At 34.6% G+C, this 26559-nt stretch overlaps 1 protein-coding gene across 1 annotated transcript in view; it reads right to left on the bottom strand.

Moving 5' to 3' along the window:
- The window catches only part of LOC126972682 (cAMP-dependent protein kinase catalytic subunit 3), a 59328-nt gene that overhangs the window by 17894 nt on the left and 14875 nt on the right, over nucleotides 1–26559 (bottom strand). Inside the window, exons 2-3 of the mRNA XM_050819573.1 lie at nucleotides 8301–8469; nucleotides 5765–5874 (exon numbers count right to left, since the gene is read on the bottom strand). Of these exons, the coding sequence (XP_050675530.1) occupies nucleotides 5765–5874; nucleotides 8301–8469 (279 nt within the window). The remainder of the gene's footprint in view (nucleotides 1–5764; nucleotides 5875–8300; nucleotides 8470–26559) is intronic.

The following is a 26559-nucleotide window of genomic DNA, read 5'->3' as shown; positions in this document are numbered from 1 at the left end:
GCAACATTACAAGTAATAAATTAAACATCATTCCAAAATTTTCGGTTTTTTATTCTTAATATTTTGATTAGATTATAATACCTTTGGAAAGGAAATACTTCGGTTTTATAGTGTATTTTTCAACTTTTATGCATCCGATAGAATATTTCACGCTTTTGAACATAAACAAATCTTCATGTTGAATGAAACTAATGACTTGAAGATGACTCATAATGCGTGGGAGTTTGTTTCGGTTCATTTATGGTTCTACGTGTTCTGAGTCATTCCTCTATTTAAGCTATGATCTATTGTATTTTGACCCCATTTTTTCTTTCTTTCAATTCTACAACATCACCATCAATGCTATTTAAAAACCAACGGATTCCGTACGCAAAAATATGTATGAATTAGGTAACGTTAACTAAACAATCTACAACTCTTTCGTCTTTACAATTTTAGTTTTATATTATAACCATACTGTTTACTTATTCAAACTATCTTAACTCTCGATTTTTTTTTTAAGAATTTATGGCCTGGTAACGAGACCTTTAAGCCAAAAGTCTCAGTTAAATTAAATCCTGCACTACTTACAACATAGACTTGTCTATTACGTCAATCCATTTCCGACTTTATTAGTAAGTACTGACCTTATTGGATTAAAATTAGTTAAAACATCCTACTTTCGTAATGCATATTATTAATAATAATTAATATTGACACACTCTTACCACAAATTATCTTGTATATGTACTATGGGTACAAGACAACGATATATTTAATACGATACACTTATTTAAACATACATAAAATACAAATAAACATCCATGGCTCGGGAACAAACATCCATATTCATCATATTGATTGCACCTACCGGGATTCGAACCCGGGATCTCTATCTCAGTAATCAGGGTCACTCACCACTGGGTTATAGGGGTCGTCGTAGTCTATATTAATTCTAAAAGATTACATCAGCTTAATAGATCGTACCAACAAGGTTCCAAAGTTTTAAGTATAGCATTATTTTTAGGTCGGAGATATTTGTGAAAATTTTTACGTCGGCTGTTTCTCGAAAGCATCGCTTTTAACTAAAGAAATTGTGTCTTAGCCTGTTTAAATGATATAAATATCTCAAGAGTGTCTTGAAATAGGCATTACTGTAATTATATTAAGTGCTCGTATAAAAGAAAATCACAAAGCGATAATACTTCCTGATTACGTGAGGCGACAAGATGTCTGGCGAAGTCGGTCGCAGTTCGCAGACTTGTACTGCCCAACTGTTAAATTAAAAATGGCTTCCCGCTTGTTCCCCTCTTATCGTACATAAAGTTTAACGCAAAGACATCGAGTTTTCAACGTGAGCCAGATTTTACAGACACTCACGTCATTGACCGACTATTTTTGTCCACTTCATGTCCTTTCCTCCAGAAATAATAATTGCGTGGTTAAAGATTAATATATTTAAATTTGTGCATATTCTATGTGGTCTTCTTTTAACGCATTTTTTTTTTGTTTACAGAATGTTCGCAATCATGGAATGTAATTTGACCACATACATTATCTATATCTACCAGCGGTAGATTGGTAGGAATATTCCTTTCGCCGAGTAGAGGTCATCTAAAAACGGATTTTAATAAATTCCACCCGCAAGAGGTTTATTAAAAACAGAACAAGATCTGTCGGCTTACCTAGTGTTATATGGTTATAGATTTTTTTATGAAAATAAGGTTAACGACACGAGCAGGACGTTCCGCTGATGGTAATTGATACGCCCTGACCACTAAAATGCAGTGCCGCTCAGGATTATTGAAAAACCCAAAAATTCTGAGCGGCACTACAACTGCGCTCGTCGCCTTGAGACATTAGTTGTCAAGTCTCATTTGCCCAGTAATTTCAGTAGCCAGAACGAAACACAGTATTGCTGCTTCACGGCAGAATAAGGCGCCGTTGTGGTACCCATAATCTAACCGGGATCCTTCGCAAAGGAGCCTCCCACTAGTAATAGTTGTTAGATGTTAAAAATAATTTAATCATACAGTACCAATTATAATATTCGCCGCTCGAGTGCCCAGGAGGTTAATTACCAAAATCGAAATTTCGGTTGCTGTCAACCGAAATTTCGATCGTACATTTTCGTATTTAGAAAGTGTTTCGGATCCAAATAACGATACGAAATTTGCGCTCAGACATTTTGTCTTTCGCTTACCTTATTCCCAAACTCACTAGTACTTTGGTAATAGGATTTAATTCGAAGTTCGTCGTTCTTTCTTTTCGGACCGAAACTTCGGCTTTCGATTTTGGTAAAAGACCACCAGAAGCAAAAGGAACACGTTGAAGTGTCGTCATACAACCGGTGACGCTAGAGTTTAGTAAAATTGGCAAACCGAAATGACACACCCGTGAATTGTATATAAAATAAATTTTATAGATCATTATATTTTTATAGTATTTAAACTAGATTTAAGCCACGATCATTATATACCAACAAATGAGTATCGTTTTAAAGTTTGTTGGCACAATATAGGAATTTTACTGTACACGAGCATATCACAATCTACTTGTAGTTAAAAGTCTGATGCTTAGATTTAGGATTGGTCTCCGATGCGCTCCAACTAGATACCGCAGGCTTAGTCGCAAAGTATGGCAACTAACACTACGCCCAAATGGGCGTACCGAGCCCGTCTAAAACAACGTTGACGTCACATCGATGTGATCGCCACATGTTCTGTTAAACTTTGCAAATAATTGAAACTTAAATGCCGGGTTGCATAGTAAGACTTTGTAAAAATAATACTACAAGAAATAAGAACGATACTGTGATCACATATTATCAGTAATTATTTTGTATTTTATTTATTTAAATGTAATATGCCATTGAGTGTCAAGATGGCAAATAAACGTTGGATTAAAGAATTTAAAAACCGTGTGTGATTAACGGCCGTTCCCAATATACTATCTACAGATATTGATAAATTACTGTCTTCTACTGTCAGTAATTAGCTGTCAATAAACTGTAGCTGTCCCAATATACCCAATAAGTCATTCTTATCGTCTTATATTGGGACGCATAAATTGAAATTTCCATGCAAACTTCTATCGCTAGTATGCTATACAGACAGCGTGTACGTGTAAGGTGAGTTACAGTCGATAAGTTTATTGGGACAGAAAAGTCAACGATAGTTACGATTTTTATCTCAAGTAAGAGATAGACTGAATATTGGGAACGGCCGTTAGACTAGATAGAAGTGAAAACTTCAACAAGGCACGGTTACTCATCAACACGATTTTTACATTCACGGAGGCGCTTTGGATGGAGGGATTTTGTAGTCGGATTAAAAAAATCTTACAACGGGGTGTGGTTAAGACTATTTCGAAGTGAAAACTTAATTAAGACGAGATTAATAATACGAGCAGGTCTTCTTTAGTAGACTTTGACTGATTCAGCCTGACCGCTCAGTCTTATTCAACAACCACAAAATAAAGCGCTCATCAAAGTTATTACTTCAAAAATGTTGTCCTAGTACTTTTGGGAGTATTCAATATCGCGTCACCGACATGCTGATGCATATATTATTCTCTAGCTATAAGTTTGACGTATTGCGCGTATGTAATGAGCGTTCGTGCATTTATATTTAATGATACAGACAGAGTATAATATGATATAGAAATAATATTTACTCGATATCTTCTTGGAAAGCGCTTTTCGTTTTGATGTGACAGCTGAGCCAAAGCGGCGTCATTTATTTTGTACAAATAGAAAGGCAGAAGTGTTGTATGAAAATTGTTTTTAACGTATTCTTTATTTTTTAATTTTTGGTTGTTTATTTATATTCTACTTGTTACTAACTAACCTGACAGAAGAACTTCTGTTCATATTTAAAAAATAATTGAAATCTAAACTAATGAAAGACATACGAAATAAAACAAAAACGTTTTGCTGAATGATCCATATATTAAATTATTAAAACAGTCGGTTAACTCACAGGTTTATCGGTGTACGCATAACGATCCAAATATCATGTATTTACAACCCCCTCCGTGTGGAATTTCGTTAAATCCGTAAAAACCCCGACTCGACGTAAGGAATATTTCTACCAAATTTCAAGTCCCTGAGCCTTATGGTTTTTTTTTATGGAATAGGAAAACAAACAAGCGTACGGGTCACCTGGTGTTAAGTGATGGACACTAGAGGAATCACAGGAGCGTTGCCGGCCTTTAAGGAAGGTGTACGCGCTTTTCATGAGGGTACCCATGTCGTATCGTCCCGGAAACACCGCACAAGGAAGTTCATTCCACAGCTTTGTAGTACGTGGAAGAAAGCTCCTTGAAAACCGCACTGTGGAGGACCGCAACATATCCAGATGGTGGGGATGATATCCTAACTTGTGGCGTGTCGTGGTTCCAGAGATATCGTGATGAGTCAGTACGTAGGTGGAAATCTCTTATATATCTGTTTAGATTCTTAAATACTGACAACTCGATGAGACCTAGGGCTGTCACTCGTGACACGAACTCGGCCGAGGGCTTCACAGAGGGATTAAGTTGTCAAATAACGAGTGCACACCACAAACGCAAAGTGGCTTCATGAAAATTGGCGAGGTCGGTGTCGTGTATTATATGAGTATATCGGAATCCATATTATGGATTATTTAAAATTGACAATACAAATTCAAATACAGAACGAATATCAATGCGTAGGTCTTCTTCGTAGAAGGCTAGGTGAAGATGTAAGAACGTGAAATAACTAGCTACTAACAATTTAAACTACAACATTGATAAGAAAAGAGTCCATTGTACTCTCAAAGAGGATGTAAATACAACGTAACAAGAGGCGGAACTGCCAAACTAAAAATTATAATTTAGTTTAGTATGAAACGTGCAGTGAGATTTGACATAAGTTTGAAATAGTAATTACAATTGGGCGACGAAGTATAGTCCGGCTAAGTTTGAAAGCGAACAGTTGCATAAGACGTTGTTTATTTTGTCTATCTCCGTTTTTTTACAAGAATATAGCCGTCATCTGTCAATCTATCAATGACTGCACTTTTCATACTATCGAGTGAATCGCTTTTATCTTAGCGAGTTTCGCTTGGCTGTGTACTCTCTTTGTGTCTCTGTAAAACCTAAAATTGAATTATAATATAAAAAAATAATATTTATTTTCTTTTAATAAAAAACGCTGTTTATCACTCGGGATGAAATGATGCGTAAGCGTAAGTCACTCTGCACTTTAGGTACGAAATTATGCAACATTCCGTATGTTGCATAATTCCCTCGAGGACCGAAGTAGATAAGAGTTCTATTCGTTTGCCACTTTTATTCTTATCATACGTACACATTTTCATTTATTTGTTTATTTGATCGGAGTAAAAAGTCCTCTCAAATACCGAACAGCATAGATAGTTAAACAAATTTATTATGACGGGTACTCACGATATATATTTTATTCATTTGATTCCAAAGTAAACAAAGTTATTTTAACTATCTTAACTCTCAATTAAATTAAAACCTGTACATATCTGTACCTACTAACAGTATAGACTTGCCTGCTACGTCAACCCATTTCCGATTTAATTACGAGTATATCCTAGTCTGCGTATACTGATTTAACAATGTGTTATGAATCCAACGCACTTACGAAGTGAGTACGATAAATAATCAATATTCTTCGAAATGTACAAGCAATTAAGTGAAACTTCTGTACTATTACACTTTATTCTGTGTCAAACAGTTCTTAGCCTCGTTGCAACTGTTACCTTTCTTCACTTTATGAGCAATGAACTCTTACCTATGTTATTACTAAATCTTCCGGCATTCCTTAGGTAGGAAAACAGTTCTCCTCCACACACGTAGTCAAACAGCATATAGATACAGGAGTCGTCGTGCGTCCACCATCGTCTGTCAACAAATGTTATTGATCAACATCATAATTTTAATTGTTTCCTCCAACACTCCAGTAGGTACCAGAATGGACACATACAATATATATTATCATTGAGTTGAATAACCCTTTTTTATGATTAATCACTTTATGAAACTCGGTGAAACGAAAACGCGAGACGAAAGAGACACAAACAAGTAACTGTATAGGATTCAGCTGGCGAGAGAATGAGATAGGCATTATATATCAGTGTTTTGGTACCGGGTGATCATAGTTGAAGACGAGTTTGTCTTATGTATGTTGCGAGTATACCTTAATACATTCTGACGTCATTTGCACGACGTAGACATATTGACATAGACACTAGAAGAACATAAATACGGTAGCGGTGATTGTAATGTCTTTCATAACGGTTGAAATCATGTGTCATCCTAGCAACATGTACCAGGACTTCATATGCAGTTTACAGGTCTAATGTAAATTTTGCATCGGATACAGCGATTCCGTTGATTGAGTTGAGAGACCAAAGTAAGTATTTATTTCATACTTTAGTTACCATAAGCTCCTGTATGGTTGATCCAAAATATAAGCTTTGAATCTGAATAAATCTATGTAATATATACAAATAAAATGTAGTATAATTATCAAACCTTGTAACACTATGATCATTACTAAAACGAACATTCAACATTTTCTTGAACCTAAAAGTTTTGAATGTTTCACTTTTAATACGAGTGAACTGCACACGTTTTTTTATTTTTTTTAAATACACAAGTAGGTCAAAGCATTTGAGTTAAAAATGCTGAAAATGTAAAGTGCTGCAAATAAAGATTCTTTTTTTGCTCCATCTTCTCATTAAAGATCAACTTTTTCTTCGTTAAAAGAAGTTCTCGCTTCAAATTATTGTTATTTGATTATACTTTAGATTCATTATACACGCTTTAGTTAAATTTAATATAAACAAAAACGAAAGCAAAATATATTGTTAAGTATAAGAGCACCAATATTTTATTAATTTCTTCATTAAACTCTTCATTATAAAAGTGAAAAGTGTCGAACCCAACGATTACATCCGCTTCGCGCGGTCTCATAAATTATAAGATTTACTTCAATATGAAAGTTTTACCCCAAACAATCACTCACTCATGTTTTACAACGTTATTTTAACTAACATTCTGTACGTCGTAAGACATTAAACATCGGTGATTTACTTTCACAATAATTATTGAATTACGAGTGGGAGGCTCTCTTGCACAGGATGCCGGTTAGATAATGGGTACCACAACGGCGCCTATTTCTGCCGTGAAGCAGTAATGTGTAAATATTACTGTGTTTCGGTCTGAAGGGCGCCGTAGCTAGTGAAATTACTGGGCAAATGAGACAACATTTTTTGGTTTTTCAAGAATCCTGAGCGGCACTGCATTGTAATGGGCAGGGCACATCAATTATCATCAGCTGAACGTGCTGCTCGTCTCGTTCCTTATTTTCATAAAAAAAATCATTAGAATTATATCGATTCTGTTAAAATACTCAGAACGCAGCTAAAAATATGTTCATTGTTTTGTTTTTCTTCTAACTTCCTAACAATCTTTCGTGATATTCTTATACTTTTATAAGTATACTTCCTATGAAGTATTCTTTAACACGAGTGACGCATTGTAAACTAAAAATGTTAATTTTAAGTTAGAGAAATCAGAAAACCATAGATGGAAGACATTTACAAACCGGACTTAGCGACTTTACCCGTTAGGAAACTATAGAGATTATGTTCATCGTGTGTCGTCAAATCTAACTTTAAAATCAGCTAGGAACGATCCACTTTTATGAAACGGACCAATGATCAATGGCACCAAATTTGCTGATAATAATTATTATATTTACTTTCAATCTAGTATTAATTAAAAAGCTCAAACTATGAATAAAGTTTCAAAAGAGATTATTTTTCCTCTTAAATTTATATCCATACATACATATATACCATATGGAATAAATGATAAATATGATGTATGTAAATGATAAAAGTTAACAAGCTAGATTATGGGTACCACAACGGCGCCTATTTCTGCCGTGAAGCAGTAATGTGTAAGCGTTATTACTGGGCAAATGAGACTAAACATCTTATGTCCCAAGGTGACGAGTGCAATTGTAGTGGCGCTCAGAATTTATGGGTTTTTTCAAGAATCCTGAGCAGCACTGCATTGTAATGGGCAGGGCGTGTGAATTACCATCAGCTAAACGTCCTGTTCGTCTCGTACATATTCTTTGAATATAACCATAATATCATCCTATAAATATCTTTAGTATAACATTTTTAAAATTCAGTTGTTAACATTTAATCTTCATCAACAAGGAAAGTTTTAAGGCTTGTTTGTAATATGTAATCAATAAAGCGTGTGTTGCTCTCGTTGTGGGCTAAGGTTAAATAAATGTGAAGTATACTCACAAATTAACTATAAATGGGTGATTGATCTCGGACAGTATATTTTTTTCATTCATAACATGGTCAACTTGTTTTAAGCGTATCACATCAGCCATCGACAGGATCTTCATAGCCAAGTACTCGTCCGCTGCTTTGTCCCGACAGAGACACACGCGGCCAAATGTACCCGTGCCTGCAACAATTAAATAATTTCATTGACGTCTTTGCTACAACACACATAAAATAGTTAAATTGTTTGCAATGTGAATGAAGCTGTGACCTTTTACGTTCACCTTGGCTTTGATACTCATTGTCTATTTAATAATGTTTAATTGTTATTATTTACTTGGTCTAATTAACTTTACGTTTTTGTCTCATCTTTTAAAATTGCTATCATATTACATTGTACATCGTTTTATAACAAGGCTGAAGTATATACCTGGATTTAACACGCGAATTATAATTTCGTGCATGAAGACAGAAAATACAAAAACTGTTAGGAAGAATAAAATGGACGAAAACAATATTTTGTGTCTTTCTCAGAGTTTCCGTTTTTTTTTGTTGGTCGCAACCTACACTTGCGACCAGTAGTAATTTTAATCATGAAAATAATTGGTAATTGAGTGTTGCATATAACTTATCCTTAGAAAAATGGAGATATGTTATATATTAGGCTTCGAAAACCTTACTGAACTGAAATCATAAAACATAAACAAATAATATTTAGTTATATTTAATAACAGTAAGAGAACTATAGAAATAATGTGTAAATTAATTAATAATATAGTTCAAATTATCGTTCTCGGAATAAAGGCCAAATCTGTCCACAATACCACTTATTTCTAATTTCAGGGTTATAGGATTGTTTATCTTTTTTGGGTGAATGTGCATGGCGGATCCAGGTGATCCTACATCCTAGTTTTACTATATTGATTTCCCTCTCAAGGTATCTTAATGTTAATAATATGACTCAGTGTTTAACGAACTCTGTTTAATGTATAATTCTATTGAGGTAATATCAACAAATGAAATTATTAGGAATTGAGTTCAAAGTTCCGTGAATCAGAATGTCGATGTAAATTTTCCAATTACAAGTGAGATACATTTAGTTTGTTTACATTTTATTGACATCGATGACCCATATAGCTCTGTGGTTAGTGGCCAGTCAAATTCCGGTGGAAACATTTTTATGATGAATGTGGATTTTTGTTTCTGAGTCGTGTATGTTTAAATATTATGTATATCGTGTTATAGTTATTTATGCAACTGTTGTGTAATAAGGGGTATTAAAACACGAATGTGGATTTATCACACTCGGCTTTGCCTCGTGTGATAATAGTATCACATGAGTGTTTTAATACCTAATTATCAACAGTTGCATACAAGACTTTATCTACACCCAGAATATGAATCCTCTAAAAGATTCTGGAACATTTAGCTTACTGCTAACATTAAAACACCAGTCCTAATAGTAACCTCATATCATTCATTACTGATTATATACAAATAAACTAAGTATTAATGAAACAATTATTTATTTTAGTAGTAATTTACATTTAGTATAGTGCAATAATTAAAATTCACTCTAATATAATGTTCTTTTGCAGCGTTTAAAATGAATCGCTCATTTTTTGTAAACAAAACAATAAAAATATCGAATAAAAATGGCGGGGATTCGAATAACCTACTTTTTTTTACGGCGCGCGACGTTCTGGTAGTGTGGAACGCGCGTAAACGAAAATGTTCTTTTTTGAAATTCATACAGATACCACGCATCGAGCAATAAGAATGTGGCTATTTGTTGAAACTCTTTGCGCATGAAGGGATAAAAAAAAAATAGGAGTGTTGTTATGAAATTCAGTACAACATTACAACTCTTTTGGATGATGTAATGGTTATTAGAACATTGGGTGTTTTAATGTTGGCAATAAGCTAACTGTTTCAGAATCTTTAATAGAGGATTTAAACCATGGGTGTAGATAAAATATATTATCTTATACCCATGATAGTACAGGCCATGCCTAGTTTGGGGTTAGACAATTCGTGTTATTATTATTATGATAAATACAGATTATGTAAAGGGATCTCTATGTATGCTTAAGCAAGAACGGTAGTTTTTATCACTCAACGTAATGAGTATTGTGAATTATTGTGTCATTTATTTATTTATTTTAAATGTAGCGCGCATGAGATATCTAGAAAGCTCTATTGCAGATTTCTCTTAAAGATTATTCATTGAATAATTTAAGTTTGATAAGATTTTTCAACACTTTACAAGTTTTGTTAAATCTGTTTGAACTGTACACAACCATCATTGATACCTATACATAACTAAATGTTTCTTAATAAATCCTGATAAATAACATACAATAAGATTCATTCAAATACCTATATAAATAGCAACATGCAGATTTCCTTTTACTTGAAACAAGTAGTTCGCTCTGACTTCATACTAAATTTCGAGTGTAACTATTACACGCAATCTAGCTTTTTAAAGGTGACAGAATTTTAAAAAGTGATTAATTACTTATTATTGAGTTAATTCATTACAGAGAGGATAGCTACGAACTAGTGTAGGTACAGGTTCCCTTGAATTTTAGACTTTCAGTTTATACTATAACTATATTTACAATACTATGAATACATTAAATGAAAACTATCATTATGGGGATGTGTAGCAACAATACTGGCAGCATTTCCGCGTTGGATAGCTAGGCTGGTCCGTAGACCGAAATAGCTGACAGTGCTTGGGTATCCAGTAGCCTTATTGAGGCGCGAAGATAGTATTTTGAACATTCTCCACTCATCTGGGCCCCGGGGGCCAAGTGTCTCGACACGAAACGGCACAAAGATGTATGACTCACTGAGACCGACATATTTGCGACGCTTGCTGTCTTCGGCAGTCAAAGCAGCAACCCCAGCACCAACTGACGTAACTTGGACATGAGAAGGAGCCAGAGTGTCGACGCAAGTCTCTTCCCAAGCCAGCACCCTACAGTCAGTTTAAATTTATAACAATAACCCTATTAAATTTTACACAATCGCCGAATCCAAAACATTGTATATGACGTAACCGACACAATACAACATTTGTCTGAAGCAACTTTCGTAACATTCACCATCCGAATTTATTTTCGCTATCCTCTTGCGCAAGCGCTACATCGAACTACATTTAATATGTAACAGAATTAAGGGCACCACTATTTATTTTTATAATTCTTTAATTCAGGGCTCTCTATGAAGGTTTTCGTTTTAGGTCGTGGCCGATCACGTAAGTTTTAATAGTAACAGCATTTACACGATCAATTTAACATTGCTAGGTCGTTTATTTTAGATTGTATCTTTATGAATTGAGATGAAATACAAAATCAATAAACTTTTTCCCACCATGGTAACATATATAACTTAAACATTTATTTAAAACTAAATCTTTAGTAACAATTAGCAGTAGCGAGTGTGTACTGAGTTTATTTTGGCAGAAGATTCTATCTAACACCTGGCTGGCGATGATTCACTACAAGTTTTAAAAAATAATTTATTAGTAAAATATTTTGAATTTAGAATAGATGTTACAATTTTTATTGATACTGGCTGGATTACACGTTTCATTTTTTTTCTCATTATCATTGTAATCGTTTTATGCCTATAAAGTATCTGATATGTATTTGAAGCGAATTTGAAATTTAAGACAATTGGCTACATTGGTTTCAAATGAAATTGTCTAAACAAGTAGTCATGGATTTAACATTAAAGTAAGTAAAATTTCAATAATTCACTGCTTAAGACACATATCTAACATTTTATTAGTATAATATTCAAATTTACATTAAAAACATTAATGTCCAATATCTTACAGTGCTATTGATCAGTTAATTAATGGATATTTTATGTAGGTAAGATATCATATTTATATGTTCCGTCGGGTAACGAACCACCGTTGAAGTTTAGGGAAGTGATATGTGGATTGCCCTGGGTATAAGTAATGAAGTACCATTTATAGTGACCCCTGTGTATATCTGTCAAAAAGTAGAATTTATTTCCTAAACTCTGAAACACATCGAACATAGACATATGGATGTTAAAGCATTAATTTAAATATTACCAGATTACAATCTATCTATGTATACTAAAACATGGAGAGCCGTTTTTCCGTCGGATATACTGCGCAAATCACTGAACCGATCGGAATAATATTAATACCATACCTACAGGCTGTTTCGGTGAAGGATTTGACAAATAATTCAGTCAACGACATTTCATTACATATGACAATTACTCATACAATAAGCGGGCGCGTGTACTTAATTAAAATGGCATAATAAAGTTTGCCGGGTCAGCACTTGTATAACATAATAATAATTGTGTTCTGTAGTAACTCAAGCAGTAAGTATAAATATTTCGAGTTACCGAATATTATTCAACATACCTTCGAGAGTACCTAATCGAATTTCGATTTCTATACAACATTACATCACAGACCGGACCGGAGAAACATTTACCTTCAAGTACAGTTTTATGAGAACTTGGTGAATGGCGAGAACGGGTGTCATCTTCGATAATGTCTGTTCTTGTCTCTCTATATAAAGACAGAAGGTGACAGACTCTTTAAAATCATTTCTCGAATCGAACAACAACTTTCACTAGCACGCATAATGTACACAGTTCTACGTCACGTCGGTATTTGACCATACGAGACCAAAACAGGAGTGAAACTGTTTCTGATTCATGGAAAATTTTATTATATTTTAACATTCACTACCTAAATACGTTGTCTTTACACTATCAGTAGAATTATTAACATGATTCAAAAGCTTCAAGATATCATAGTATATGGAAAGTTGTATGTATATTATAACCAAAGACTATCGCAACGCGAATAGTGTATAGAAGTTAGGAAAAAATTTTCATAAAAGAAATCATCAAAAAATATTTATCGAATAAAACAAAAAGGAATTTATTTATACGGAACATCAACATCATGTTATATTTAACAATTAATGAGTCTTACTTTATCAAGGAACAAACACTGAAACACATGACTATAATAGATGTACACATCACTCAGTTGGGATATTTAGTAAAATTTAAATCCAAAAACGTATAACTAAATAACAATAATGGTTATGAAACCAGCTTAATATTTTTTAAGGTTATAAGGCTGAAAATTATGAGATTTTATTTTCATTTTAGGAGAAGTAAAAATATGGAATGGTATCCTTGCAACGGAAGAAGGAGAAAAATAATGCAACCACAAAGATCGGAGAATGAATTTTGTGAATGGCTGGAACAGATTGAGAAGAAGGTTGAGGAATAAAGTAATATGGAAAAATTTAAGGGACACCTTTGCCAAAAGGCAATTGACGTAACACGAGTTGCTAAATTAGATTGATTAAATGTACATATTAAATGAGGGCAGTTTGCCTCAAAGCCCTTAATATCCAGGCAGAGGACCTACCCCACTTGTGTCCACTGAGGATACTGCGCCTATTAAAGGTCAAAGGCCTGGAAGATGTGATTTAGATACAAATTAGAAATCCGAATATGCAAGGGAAAAAGTCTCTAAACGTTGCCCAACTGTCTCATCACAATGAACTATCATCTAGGGCGTGCATCCAAGCACTTGTAGGGGGCGCAATAGATCTACAGATTTAAGTGCTTATTTCCCCAACAATAATAATAATCACAGTTTGTAAAAACGGCTTTATTTTATTTCGTAATAAAAACTACATATTTCATTGCCAACAATCGACAGTTTGCGGTCTTTGCAGAATCAAATCACATTTTAAATGTTGCATGACTAGACGAAGTTTTGCCTTTAACATAACTATTTCAAGGTTTTGTTCGAGGAAATGTTACACAAAACAATGATTTTGCCCTCGCACTTGACTGTGACCAAAGTATCTTTTTATAGATTTGTATAAAGTTAAACAACTTAGTTCGGGCAACTACTTAAGTTGATTGAGATATGTTTACATTTTAATTCAAATGATTTTATTCCATTTCGACATAATAAATTCAAATGATATACATTGATAATATTTCTTAACGTATTGAGTGAAAACATAGTAACAAATATAATAAAAACTGTCTAAGTAATTAATACTGCTTTGTGCAAATAATTCGACTAAGAACTGATATATTAAAAGATCACTGTAGTATCAGAAAAATCAATTTATTTAGGTTTAAAATTATTTCTGTATGAAATAGATCAGGAGAACTTGGCATTCATTTAGACCTTAATCATTTTTATGACGCGAAGTATGACTGCCATAATCATATTGCCGTTTTAGAAAGGATACTAATCAACATAAAAAATTAACTGAATTGCTGAAAATAAAAAAAGCGAAATCAAATTTTTGAATTCTAATTTGAATTTCAACGAATTCTCGCGATAATCTATATTTTTATATTAATCTCTCACTTGTCTAAATATTCTTAAAAGCTAAATAACCATTTCAGTAGAATTTAAAAGCGACATGAAAATTTAAATTATTTTCAGAATTTATTATGTTCAGGTGATTGTAACACATTAATTGAGCTATAAACTTAATTGTACAGCATAAAATGAATCTGCTGATGAAAAACAGGTTAATTTAGTAGTATTTAAGTGTCAAATAAAGCGCGTTTTGGAACAAACCTTGTCCCAATTCTGTTCTAAAATAAGGACTAGGTTTTCGTAACAGTGTAATATTAAGCAGACACAGAATGCTTTACGTATTAACCGTTGCACTGTTTAACACAAAACAATTGTTTACGGATAAAGTTTAAATATATTGTTTAATTAAGCAAGTTGTTTCGCGCTCTACATTAGGTACAGCTCATGTTACCAAATTAAACCTTTTTTTTTATATTAACAGGCTCCGTCGACTGGATGTCGACGATTCGGCCAACGTCAAGGTGGAGAGATTTTTTATTTTAATTTAGCTGATTGAAGTATATAAAGAAGCTCAAGAAAGTTAGCCCCCCAGATTTCTTTTTTTTTTTAATTACATCGTTAGTTCGCCATTTGTTCTTGATTGTTCTCTATAAACATTCGTTTGTTCTCGATGTATTTATTTAAAAAAAAAATGCAATTCATTAAAATTGGTTAGGTTAGGTTATGTTAGAACAGTTAAAACAACGTAGGCCAGAACCAAATAGTAGGCGTTTCCCCCCATTAACAGGAGGCGGGGGCTAACTAAAGGGTATGTTTTTAATTAATTGTTTTAAATTGTTGTTACAAAAGAACAAACAATAATTTATAGCGAAAGAGAGCTTTAGAGCCTCCCATTGGTAAAAATTGATTGATGATTGTTAAATGTCTGTTCAGAAATTTTACAATAGCCTAGATCTTTTGAGTTGTGAGGTAAAAAATTGCGGGTAAATATTGATATCGCGTTGATATACAGCGCGCGAAAATCGCAAATTGTATGCTAGGTGTGATCAGCCAATAAGGAATAGAATATGAACCTACCAAAGAGATTCAAATAAGAAGGTGATGAAAATGTTAGGTGTTATTATTATATTATACTAGTGGACCCAACACACGTCTTAAATTTGAAAAATCGGTCCAGCCGTTAGGAGGAGTTCGCTAACATACACATGAGCAGGAGAATTATATTATATGGACGGAATTGAGAATCTAAACCAATCTCAAATTCACTGAAACAAACAAAAAAATCATCAAAATCGGTCCAGCCGTTTAGGAGGTAGTTTAATTTTGAATATAAACCATTCTCGAATCCACCTGAAGACACACACCAATCTCAAATTTACTGGAACACACGAAAATATCATTAAAATCGGTCCAGCCGTTTAGGAGGTAGTTCAATTGTGAATCTAAACCATCCTCCAATCCCCTTCAACTCACACAAAAAATTTCATCAAAATCGGTCCAGCCGTTTAGGAGGTAGTTCAATTGTGAATCTAAACCATTCTCGAATCCCCTTGAACTCAGACAAAAAATTTCATCAAAATCGGTCCAGGCGTCTAGGAGGAGTTCAGTGACATACACACGCACACAAGAAATATCTATATAAAAACTAGTTGACCCGACAGACGTTGTTCTGTATATCTATACTAATATTATAAAGAGGAAAGATTTGATTGTTTGTTTGTTTGCATTGAATAGGCTCCGCAACTACTGAACCGATTTGAATAATTCTTTCACTGTTGGGAAGCTACATTATCCCCGAGTGTTATAGGCTATATAACATTTTCAAAAAAATTAGGGATCCCTCCTAAAAGTCCGGTAATGTAACCCAAGGTGTAAAAACGACGTCGCGGGGTATCAGCTAGTATTAAATAAAATAATGTTTTTTTATGAATTTGTCAATAATATATCATAACATCAAGAATTATTTCGTAAAAAATTCTCCCTATTGTTGTATGGAATTGTTTCATATCAGAACTGTCAAACCGTGCGTCAATATATTTTCTCATAGAAAATAGTTCCATACAAAACAAATATCGGACGACGGGGGACACATCAAAGGAAAACAAAATTTTTGTTTTTATTTAATTCCGAACACTTTCATATTTATTCACCTTTAAAACCTTCCCTGGACTTCTACAAATAATTCAAGACCAAAATTAGCCAAATCGGTCCAGCCGTTCTCGAGTTTTAGCGAGACTAACGAACAGCAATTCATTTATATATATATATATATATATAGATTACCGTGACTGCCGCCTATATGTGTCTATACTATATGATACTTCTACTTTCGCTTGCTTTTTATAATGAGGGATTTGAGTAGCAATAGTGTGTATACAAAATGACGTCGATACGAACGAATTTAGAATCTCACAGTGAAAGATCATTGTTATATCCTTGATTAAAAAAAAACAGCAGTTTAGTAAAAATAAATTTATCCAAAGGATTTTGATTGGTTTAGTAACACAATATTTGCAAGTATAGAATTTAGAGCTATCATATTTACTAATACATAATACTAAATCTATTACTCGCTGGTGGTCTATAAGTCACCTATCAGGCCACATGTTACTTCTAGCACTTTCTTATTTAGATTTCAATGGAACCAAATAGTCTATAATTATAATTAAACTTATAAATAACTTATTTTCAAATTTATACAAAATTCGATACAACTATAATTTTAAGCCAGGAATTGAAAACAATTTACATATATCAATCAGTCAAATATTAATCAAAAGATTAAGAAGCTCGACTCAAGTGGCCCGAACGCAAATCCATTTGGAAATCATAAACCTCTTTTAAACAAATGACGCAACTGGCTCTCTCAGTCTCATGCCGGTAATATTTTCTATACAATCTAAAATAATCTTCGTTTTATCCAGCCCGTGACGTAGTTTCGCGCCCGTCTTTCATGTACGATTCTCCCACAGAATCACTATTTATTTCAATGAGTGTCGTGTTATCATTAATCTTAACATTATTATATGTAAGTGCTATTTGATGTCATCTCAAAGACCTTCCTTTGATGACCGCGGACAACAAGAAGTTGATAGTTAATAATATTCACGACAGCACCTTATGAATGGTGATGCCGTGAATATTATTTCAAGACAAAACAAATTGAATTTTCAAATATTAAGGAAGTAAACATCAGTGTGTTTCCGTTTAATTGTTAGTCGTTACCAGGAAGATATAAAAACAAGACAAAATTGGACTTGGTCGGTTAGCCGCGCAATTATTATTAATTTTTATTCAAAATATGATTTTAAATCACTTATTGAACATCAAAACTACCCATTCGAAATAGTATGCCTCAGACTTGAGAAGAACGGGCGCAAGAAATCAGCGGGCTTCTGTTTTTTATTAAATTTCGTTACAATATTATGATATCGTAGAATTAAATTTATTATTTAATAGCCTGATGGCGGTCGCTCCATTCCCAATCTGTGGTATCATTAAAAAAGCCATTTATGTTATAGTAGGTACCACACAAAAAAACTAACAATTCATTTGAATTTCTTAACATATTTGTTTTGTACATTTTCGGGGCTCATGTTGTAAAAGCATTATACATCACCCAACAAAAGCTTAACTACCACAATAATTCAAAAACCCTTTTGAATAATTGTGGACACAATATAATATGTAATTGTAGCTTTATTTAATAATTTGGACATCGTGTATTCAGATTTTTTAAATATAATAAAAAACAAAATTTCGTGAGCGCAAGAACGATGCTTTTGCAAAAATCTCAAGAAGTCCATTAAATGGAAGTTTCGAGAGACATGCTTTGTGCCTTACTCGATCAAAGGCCTTCAGTCTTGTCACGTCTTTAAGTATATCTTCCGCTGCTTCACTAACTACTAGTTATGGTGCTTAATTAACAACCAAATGGAATGCCATTCATTGATAACAAGCCATGTTGCCAGTTGTGTGTGTGGGCAAATCGGTCGCGGGAGAAATCGTAGAACATTTGTCAACGAACATGGGGACGATTTGAGAAAAGGAAAGGTGCGAAGCACCCGGAACCGGCGAGCATGTGTGAAAAGAGTAAGGAACGTAGAGGAAGCGCGTGAAGTTTGTAAGGATAATAGCAAGTGGCTTTCTATTGTCTCTGCTACCCCGACGGGAACAAAGCGTGAATATTTGTGTGTTGCCAGTTGTACATCCAAGTCACTATATCCAAGGTAAACGTCGATCCTTCTCCCATCTCCTGGTTTTCTTGAGATGTATCATGCAAAGGCATACCTAGCAAAGGCTTCGTGACATTGTGAATCTGATTATTATAAGAGAATAGAGTTTTATATTACTTACAGTTTCTCGGAAGTGCCTTTGTATTGATATGACAACTGGGTCGAAACAGTGTCCTGTATTTCGTACAACAATGGGGACTAATCCATTTCTAATGTGAAATAAACGGGTAGAAAAACCTAATGAAAAACCATTTCTAGTGGGTTCTTCATTTGCTTTTCGTTTGGCTATATTTTTATGAAAAACTGTACTGGCTTGTTACAATGTCAATAAACACTGTGTGAAAGCAATTAAAATATTTTGAATAGCTGTCTCAAATACTTCATATATCACTCTCCGTTGAATTTTTTAAAATTGAAAATATTTGCAGTTTATTTGCATAAATTATAATAGTTTATATTATAAAACTAACTTTTTATTGAACTTATACTTCGTTAGGCGCGTTATAAAAAAAATATGAGACTGAAAATATAAGATGCGCGCGCATCACTGTAACACAAAAGTAACAGGGTGAAGTCGGTTCCTAAAATTTTCTGACGTTTGCGACATTCATTATTTTTTTTTTCATCGTCCATTATTAGGATAGGCAGAGGTTTAAGCCCGTACAGCCGTATTCGTTATTCAATAATTAGCTGTCAAAGCCATCGTTACAAGATTTTTAGAATATTGTTCTTTCTACAAACGTAGAATAGCACGAGGAATAAATAATTTTAAGGATTGTTGCTTTGTTAGGCGAAAGAAGTATAACTTCTTGCGTGCATGCATAAGTACCTACACACACAATTTTTTTTATATTACTCGTACTGTATCGTTCGGGACAATAGACTAAGCAATATATTACGTCACCATGAATGACGTACAATAAACAACTAGGCTCCCAATCGCCTATTAAAAGAGCGTCAAAAAATGTCCCAGCGGCGTTGTATATACCTATACATTAAGATACCATTAAAACATTCATTCTAATTAACATCTTATTTCGTGGCAAGTATCGATTAAACTCTATTACGCTGATTAGAAGCTTGGACACGAAAACGGGGCAAGAATATTTTGTTTGGCAATTGAAATGTAATTATTTAGCAAAATGATTAAAAAGGTCAAGTTAGTTATACAATTTTGTTATTTTATCGAGGACACTTACCTGTAATACGGCACTACATTCTTTTTAAGTTTAAATCTACTGTTATTTGCACATTTTTTTACCAAACACTTTGTCAACGTTTACAAATTTAATTTAAACAACAAACTTATAAGCGATGCGGGATACACCCTGGCACTTTGACCATTTTGTTTGTTCAACCCTCGAGTTGTGGCGCCACCCACAGAATCTAAGTTACAGTTGATAAATAATTGTGGTATAGAAATTATAAATGTACATTAAATCTGAAAAGTGAGGGTAATCAGTTCAAAGCAGAATGGGCAAAGTGGTCTATATACACTAATGAAACCTATATCAGTGAAAAGCTTAATTTAAGTACTTAATTTCATTCTATGGAAGCACCGCTGTAAGTACTGGGGTTCAAGAGATATCCGAGAACTACAAAAAGCAGCCCCTACCTTATTTTTCGGTCTCTACCAAGTATACCGTATACAGAGAGTATTACCTAAATGATTTGAATGAGTTTGGCATAGGAGGTAATATTGTGTCTCTTCTGAGTTCTTCTTATTTAAAGAAAACTCCGGTGTATTTAGATCTAAACGAAAGCCTTGATTATAGTCTTATTAGCTTGATTATGGACTTATTATAAAGATTATTAGATTATTATAAAGATTTGATTATGAACTTATTAGCTTCTCATTTCCACAGAGGGCGTTAATGTTCGATCGTAGACCAACGTTTATACACTTCTGCCAATTATTCTTTAACAAATAAAGTTGATAAAAAAATGTTCCGTCTATACACATAATAAGGCTTAATAAACCGGGTTCGTTCGCCAAACAGTTCATAAATAAATAATTTAATGCTGACTTTAAATGCGATAAAAATCTAGAGCAAACTCATTAACATAGATTATAATAATCAAACAATGCACCTGTTACATATTCGTTATATTATATTGTAAAGTTGAATAGTTCAATGGTCGTGGTTCATTTGTTTGTAATGCACCGTCTCCTATGTGTGTCTTATTTACATTTTTTTTATGAAAATAAAGGACGAGACATCGAATGGCGACCACGTACCGGGAGGCGTAGTGTTTGTAGGCCCCCCACAAGATGGGCCGACGATCCGGTCTAGATCGCCAGAGTAGGTTGGATGAGGGCAGCGCAGAACCGATTGTTGTGGAGATCTTTGGGGGAGACCTTTGTCCAGTAGTGGACGTCTTCCGGCTGAAAAGATGATGATGATGAATGGACGAGACAAGCAGGACGTTCAGCTGTTGGTAATTGATACGCCCTGACCGTTACAAATGTAGTGCCACTCAGGATTACAGAAAAACCCAAAAATTCTGAGCGGCACTACAACAGCGCTTGTTACCTTGAGACATAAGATGTCAAGTCTTATTTGACCAGAAATTTCACTAGCAACGGCGCCCTTCAGACCGAAACACAGTAATGCTTACACATTACTGCTTTACGGCAGAAGGAGGCATCGTTGTGGTACCCATAATCTAGCCAGCACCCGTGCAAAGGACCCACTGGTGATATTATTCGCTTGCGTTGCAACACGTTACTTATCTACCCGCTACCGTGACTAGTCAGGAAGTTGTTTATTGCAAATAGATTCTGGTAATAGTAATGACTTCCGTATATTCTGCATCATTTGAAATTACTTACGTATGGTAATTTCTATGCGCTTAAAATGATTAGCGCTTGCGCGATACATGTGAAAGGCTATGTTTAGATAACAGACGGATTGAAATGCGTTCAGAATTTTATTTTTAAATCATAAGCTTTGTATTGTTCTTTAACCATTGGTATGAGAGTTTTATAAAATTGTAAGGTATAATACAGTAACTTGTTTAATAATTCTAACTTAATTCGGAATCTAAAATAACGAAGAAAGTAGATATTTATTAACCCCCTTATTCATAATAGTCTGCTAACTTAAAGCATTGCTAATTCGCACTCTGTCTTCTTCTATTGACCTAAGTCAGAATGAGAAAAAACACTCCTTAGCGGCTGTTTTAAGTTAGCCGACCATTATGAATAAGGGGGTAAGAATTTTTAATATTTAGGTATTTAAAGAACAATTAATAATATTTTGTTGAATAAATTAATTATAGTATGTTTCATCTTTTTTTTATATAAAGGGGGCAAACAGGTTGAGATTATCAAGAGGTTTACGTTAAGGGGGTCCACAAAAGCAGGGGTCAAGACATGTGGTGCTGATATGATTTAAGGCTGGGGAACAAGCCGATGGCCTTGAGGAATCGAGCAAAGCTAAGTTACCTCGTTCGCACAAGATTTTTAAATTAGATTTTCTCAAGCATTTTTAATTTATAACAAACATAATACAATTTCCTTTACAAAACTATATCATGTTAAATAATATTGGTGTACAATTAATAATTATTGAATTAATATCAATATAAAATGTGGCAAAACATGTGGCACGTAAACTTCACACATTGTACGCCCACTTGGGCGTAGTATTAGTTGCCGCACTTTGCGACTTCCTTCCACGAGAACTTCAGTTCTGATGATTATTTTTTTCATCTAATAGACTTCAATGAATAGTTTATTCATTGACCATTATCCATAGACAATAAACCCACTTTCATATAAACGGGCGCAACGCGAAAAGTATATATAAAGAATCCATCTAACTGTTTGCATGTGTATCTAAAAATACATTCTCTATCATGTATAGCGATTGAAACACCTGCTAACATTGTCACTCCAGCACCAATTTATAGCACAATCTTACGTACATTTATGAAAATATAACGATTAATTATGTATCTAAGGAGAACGTGACTTTATTACAAACACAATTTGTGTATATCTTTATTCAGAAACAAATAAATTACAACAAACGCATGCGCACTAGTTCTCACTAACACAATCGTAATTTGAGACAGATGATGCTGGCCAGATTATGCAGCAGTAGTTTGTAAACATTACTGTTTTTGGGTCTTAAGGGCGCCGTGGCTAGTGAAATTACTGGGCAAATGAGACTTGACATCTTTTGTCTTAAGGTGACGAGCGCATTTGTAGTGTTGATAAACTCTCACTGCTAATTATACAATTTAAAGTAGGAAAAAATTATGAACGATGCGGTACTCGAATCTGCGACCTCTAGGGTTCAGTACGAGCGCCCTTTCCAATTGAGCCAACCTTTCGAGTAACTCATGAGTCTCAAATTTTGGTATATCTTGGCTCCATCCCCAGAATCTACTTTACAGTTGATGACCTGCTCAACCCTAATAAGTGCATATTAGGAAATTGACTAGAGATGTCGCTCTTCCTCTTTTTTTCTTTTTGTCAATAACTAAAATACACTGGGCCGCAAAGAAAGCGGATACGTTAAAAAATGCGATCTATAAATATTAATAATTAGAAATAAACTCTGTATAATTATTTACCAAGAGCTATGTTTTCAGAAGAGTCGATGTTCACGCTGTACACGCCAAATATAGGGCAGAGAGTCTACAGAAGAGTAAGTGTTCTACGGCGGAGATACATACACGTTTGTGCTGGAATTTCTTCTGAAAGCTGCACCGAACTAGTGATGATAGAGGACTTGAGTACTTTAACTAACTTCTACTAAGGATACGTAAATAATAATAATAATATTGACACACTCTCACACAAATTATCTTGCCCCCAACTAGGCATAGCCTGTACTATGGGTACAAGACAACGATATATTTAATACAATATACTTAAACATACATAAATTAAACTAACTAATACTTAAATAAACAATGTATCCATGATTCGTTAACAAATATCCATATTCATCATATAAATGATTGCACCTACCGGGATTCGAGCCCGGGACATCTAGCTCAGTAGGCAGGGTCACTATCCACTGGGCTATAGGGGTCCTAGCTATAATGAAATCTTAAAGCAGTATAATGGCCCAGTTTTTAATAAACTTGGGCGAGAAAGCCATCATTTTGCAGGAACGCTCCTCCCCGTACAGCTTGGATAGTGTTTGAAGACGTTGAAGATGTGGAGTGGCCAGCACGCAGCCCAGACGTGAACCTCATCGAGCAAGCCTGGGACGAGTTGGGACATAGTGTACAAAAGCAAAATTCCTGCCCAATGACGCATTGTGAACTAAAACTAAGCACTGGTAGAAGAATGGGAGCATATTCATCTGCATCGGCTAACCATAAAAGAGCTTTATTAACAGCTCGTGTTGTGTTTCTGAAGTTTTTTTTTTATGAAAATAAGGGACGAGACGACCAGGACGTTCAGCTGATGGTAATTGATACGCCTTACCTGTTACAATGCAGAACCGCTCAGGCTTCTTGAAAAACCCAAAAATTCTGAGCGGCACTACAATTGCTCTCGTCACCTTGAGACATATGATGTTAAGTCGCATTTGCCCAGTGATTTCACTAGCTACGGCGACCGTCAGACCGAAACACAGTAATATTTACACATTACTGCTTCACAGCAGAAATAAGCGCCGTTGTGGTACCCATATTCTAGTCGGCTTCCTGTGCAAAGGAGCCTCCCACTGGTAAAATTTACTTAAGTTACTTTTGTTCAAAATAAACTTCATCATCTATAACTTTTATTTTTATGCATTTATACCATAGCTAGCAGATATTTCTAATATTTGAGAAATTATTGAGGTTTTATTTCCGACCCGTTTTCTTTGCGGCCCATTGTATATTAAATTTAGTGAAATATTAATTTGTGATGTTATATATACGTGCTACATTATATTCTAAATAGGATTTTTATTTTAACATTTCATAGTTAAAAGACTGTGATATCAAACGAAGAGATAAACCCGTTTTTTCTAACTTTATTTCGGTATTCACACGATTTTACGATAAGGCACGTGTAACGCTTCAATATACGTTCACTGTTCAATATATGTAACAATAAGTGTCTTAAAATAGTTCATCATATATCTATCTTGCAAACCTTTTAAATTATCTTGATTGAAACGATTCAAGGAAATGTTGCAAACATTAAATTTCCCAGTGGGATGCTCCTTTGCACAGGATGCCGGCTAGATAATGGGTACAACAAAGGCGCCTGCCTATTTCTGCCGTGAGCAGTAATGTGTAAACATTACTGTAAAACGGCCTGAAGCGCGGCGTAGCTAGTGTAATTACTGGGCAAATGAGAGTTCACATCTTATGTCTCAAGGTGACGAGGGCAATTGTAGTGCCGCTCAGAATTTTTGGGTTTTTTAAAGAATCCTGAGCGGCACTGCGTTTGAGCGGGTATGGCGTATCAATTACTATCAGCTGAACGTCCTGCTCGTCTCGTCCCCCTCCTTCCCACAAGCACACAGCCGGTCTGAGGTTCGAGTCTCCTTAGGAGACGCCCCGCGACTGTTGTTGCGTAGTCTTTGCGGCCTCCACGGCCCACGTCCTACTTCGCTGTGAAAGCCAGAGCTGCTAACAGCACAGAGGAGGTTTTAGTCGGTATGGGGTGTCCGCTTATGCGGACACTCGAGTCCGACATATTACGCCCCGTTCCGGGGCGTAAATACGTAACCGTATTTCCTCCTCTCAAAAAAAAAAAAAGTATCGTCCCTTATTTTCATAAAAAAAAAATTACTATTACGAAGACATAATTAATAATATCTTGACTCACATTAATGCAATTTTATCATCATCTTATTTTTTCTTAAAAGGCATAAAAGGCATTTATTTTCTCATTTAGAATTATTTTTGATCAATTAAATAATAAAGAGAAAAATAAGTTAATAAAACATAGAACATGTTTCTCACAGACATTACAGTTTTCTATACTTGAAGAATTTGTTGAACATTGTCAGCAGGTTCTGAGATTAACTATTTAAATATCGTGGTGGAAGTATTTTAGGTCTTGCCTGCCTTCTCTTTCTCACGACAGACGACTCGTACACCATTGAGGTAATAATATCTTTCTTATTTTTTTTATGGAAAAGGAGGACAAACGATCGTACGGGTCACCTGGTGTAAAGTGATCACCGCCGCCTTCATTCTCTTGCAACACCAGAGGATTCACAGGAGCGTTGCCGGCCTCTAAGGCGAAGAGTAAGCAGAAAACACGCAAACATGGTGTTTTTAGACAAGTTTTGTGGTGAAAGTATAGCATTTTGAGCTATGAACACTACTTAATCCTGTTACACATATCCTTAAGTCTTATTTGTAGGTTGCTAATGCTTGCTGTTGGTTATAGTTAACACTGCTGCTAACTCTTTGAACTACCACTTTTCTTTGAAGTTAAACAAGTTTTTTGGTATGGCGTGACGCATTTTTTGGTACTTCTCTCAGAAAGTTATTCTTATAGCTTGTACTTTTTTGTGTAGGTTCATTTATTCAGATTAGTAGTGAATAACGAGGATTGTAAGCATATAAACTGTTTTCCACCCAAGAATTTTGAAAATATTGGCTTTGGTACATAGATGTCAGGCCGGCAGCCTTGAACTCATATCGCTCAAGGTCGCTGGCATTTAGTGTCGCCTTAAGGGTGTACGCGCTTCCAGTCGACCAA

The sequence above is a fragment of the Leptidea sinapis genome, chromosome 27 (genome assembly GCF_905404315.1).
Source record: "Leptidea sinapis chromosome 27, ilLepSina1.1, whole genome shotgun sequence".
NCBI lineage: Eukaryota > Metazoa > Arthropoda > Insecta > Lepidoptera > Pieridae > Leptidea > Leptidea sinapis.
This window is presented reverse-complemented; position numbering and strand designations above follow the sequence as displayed.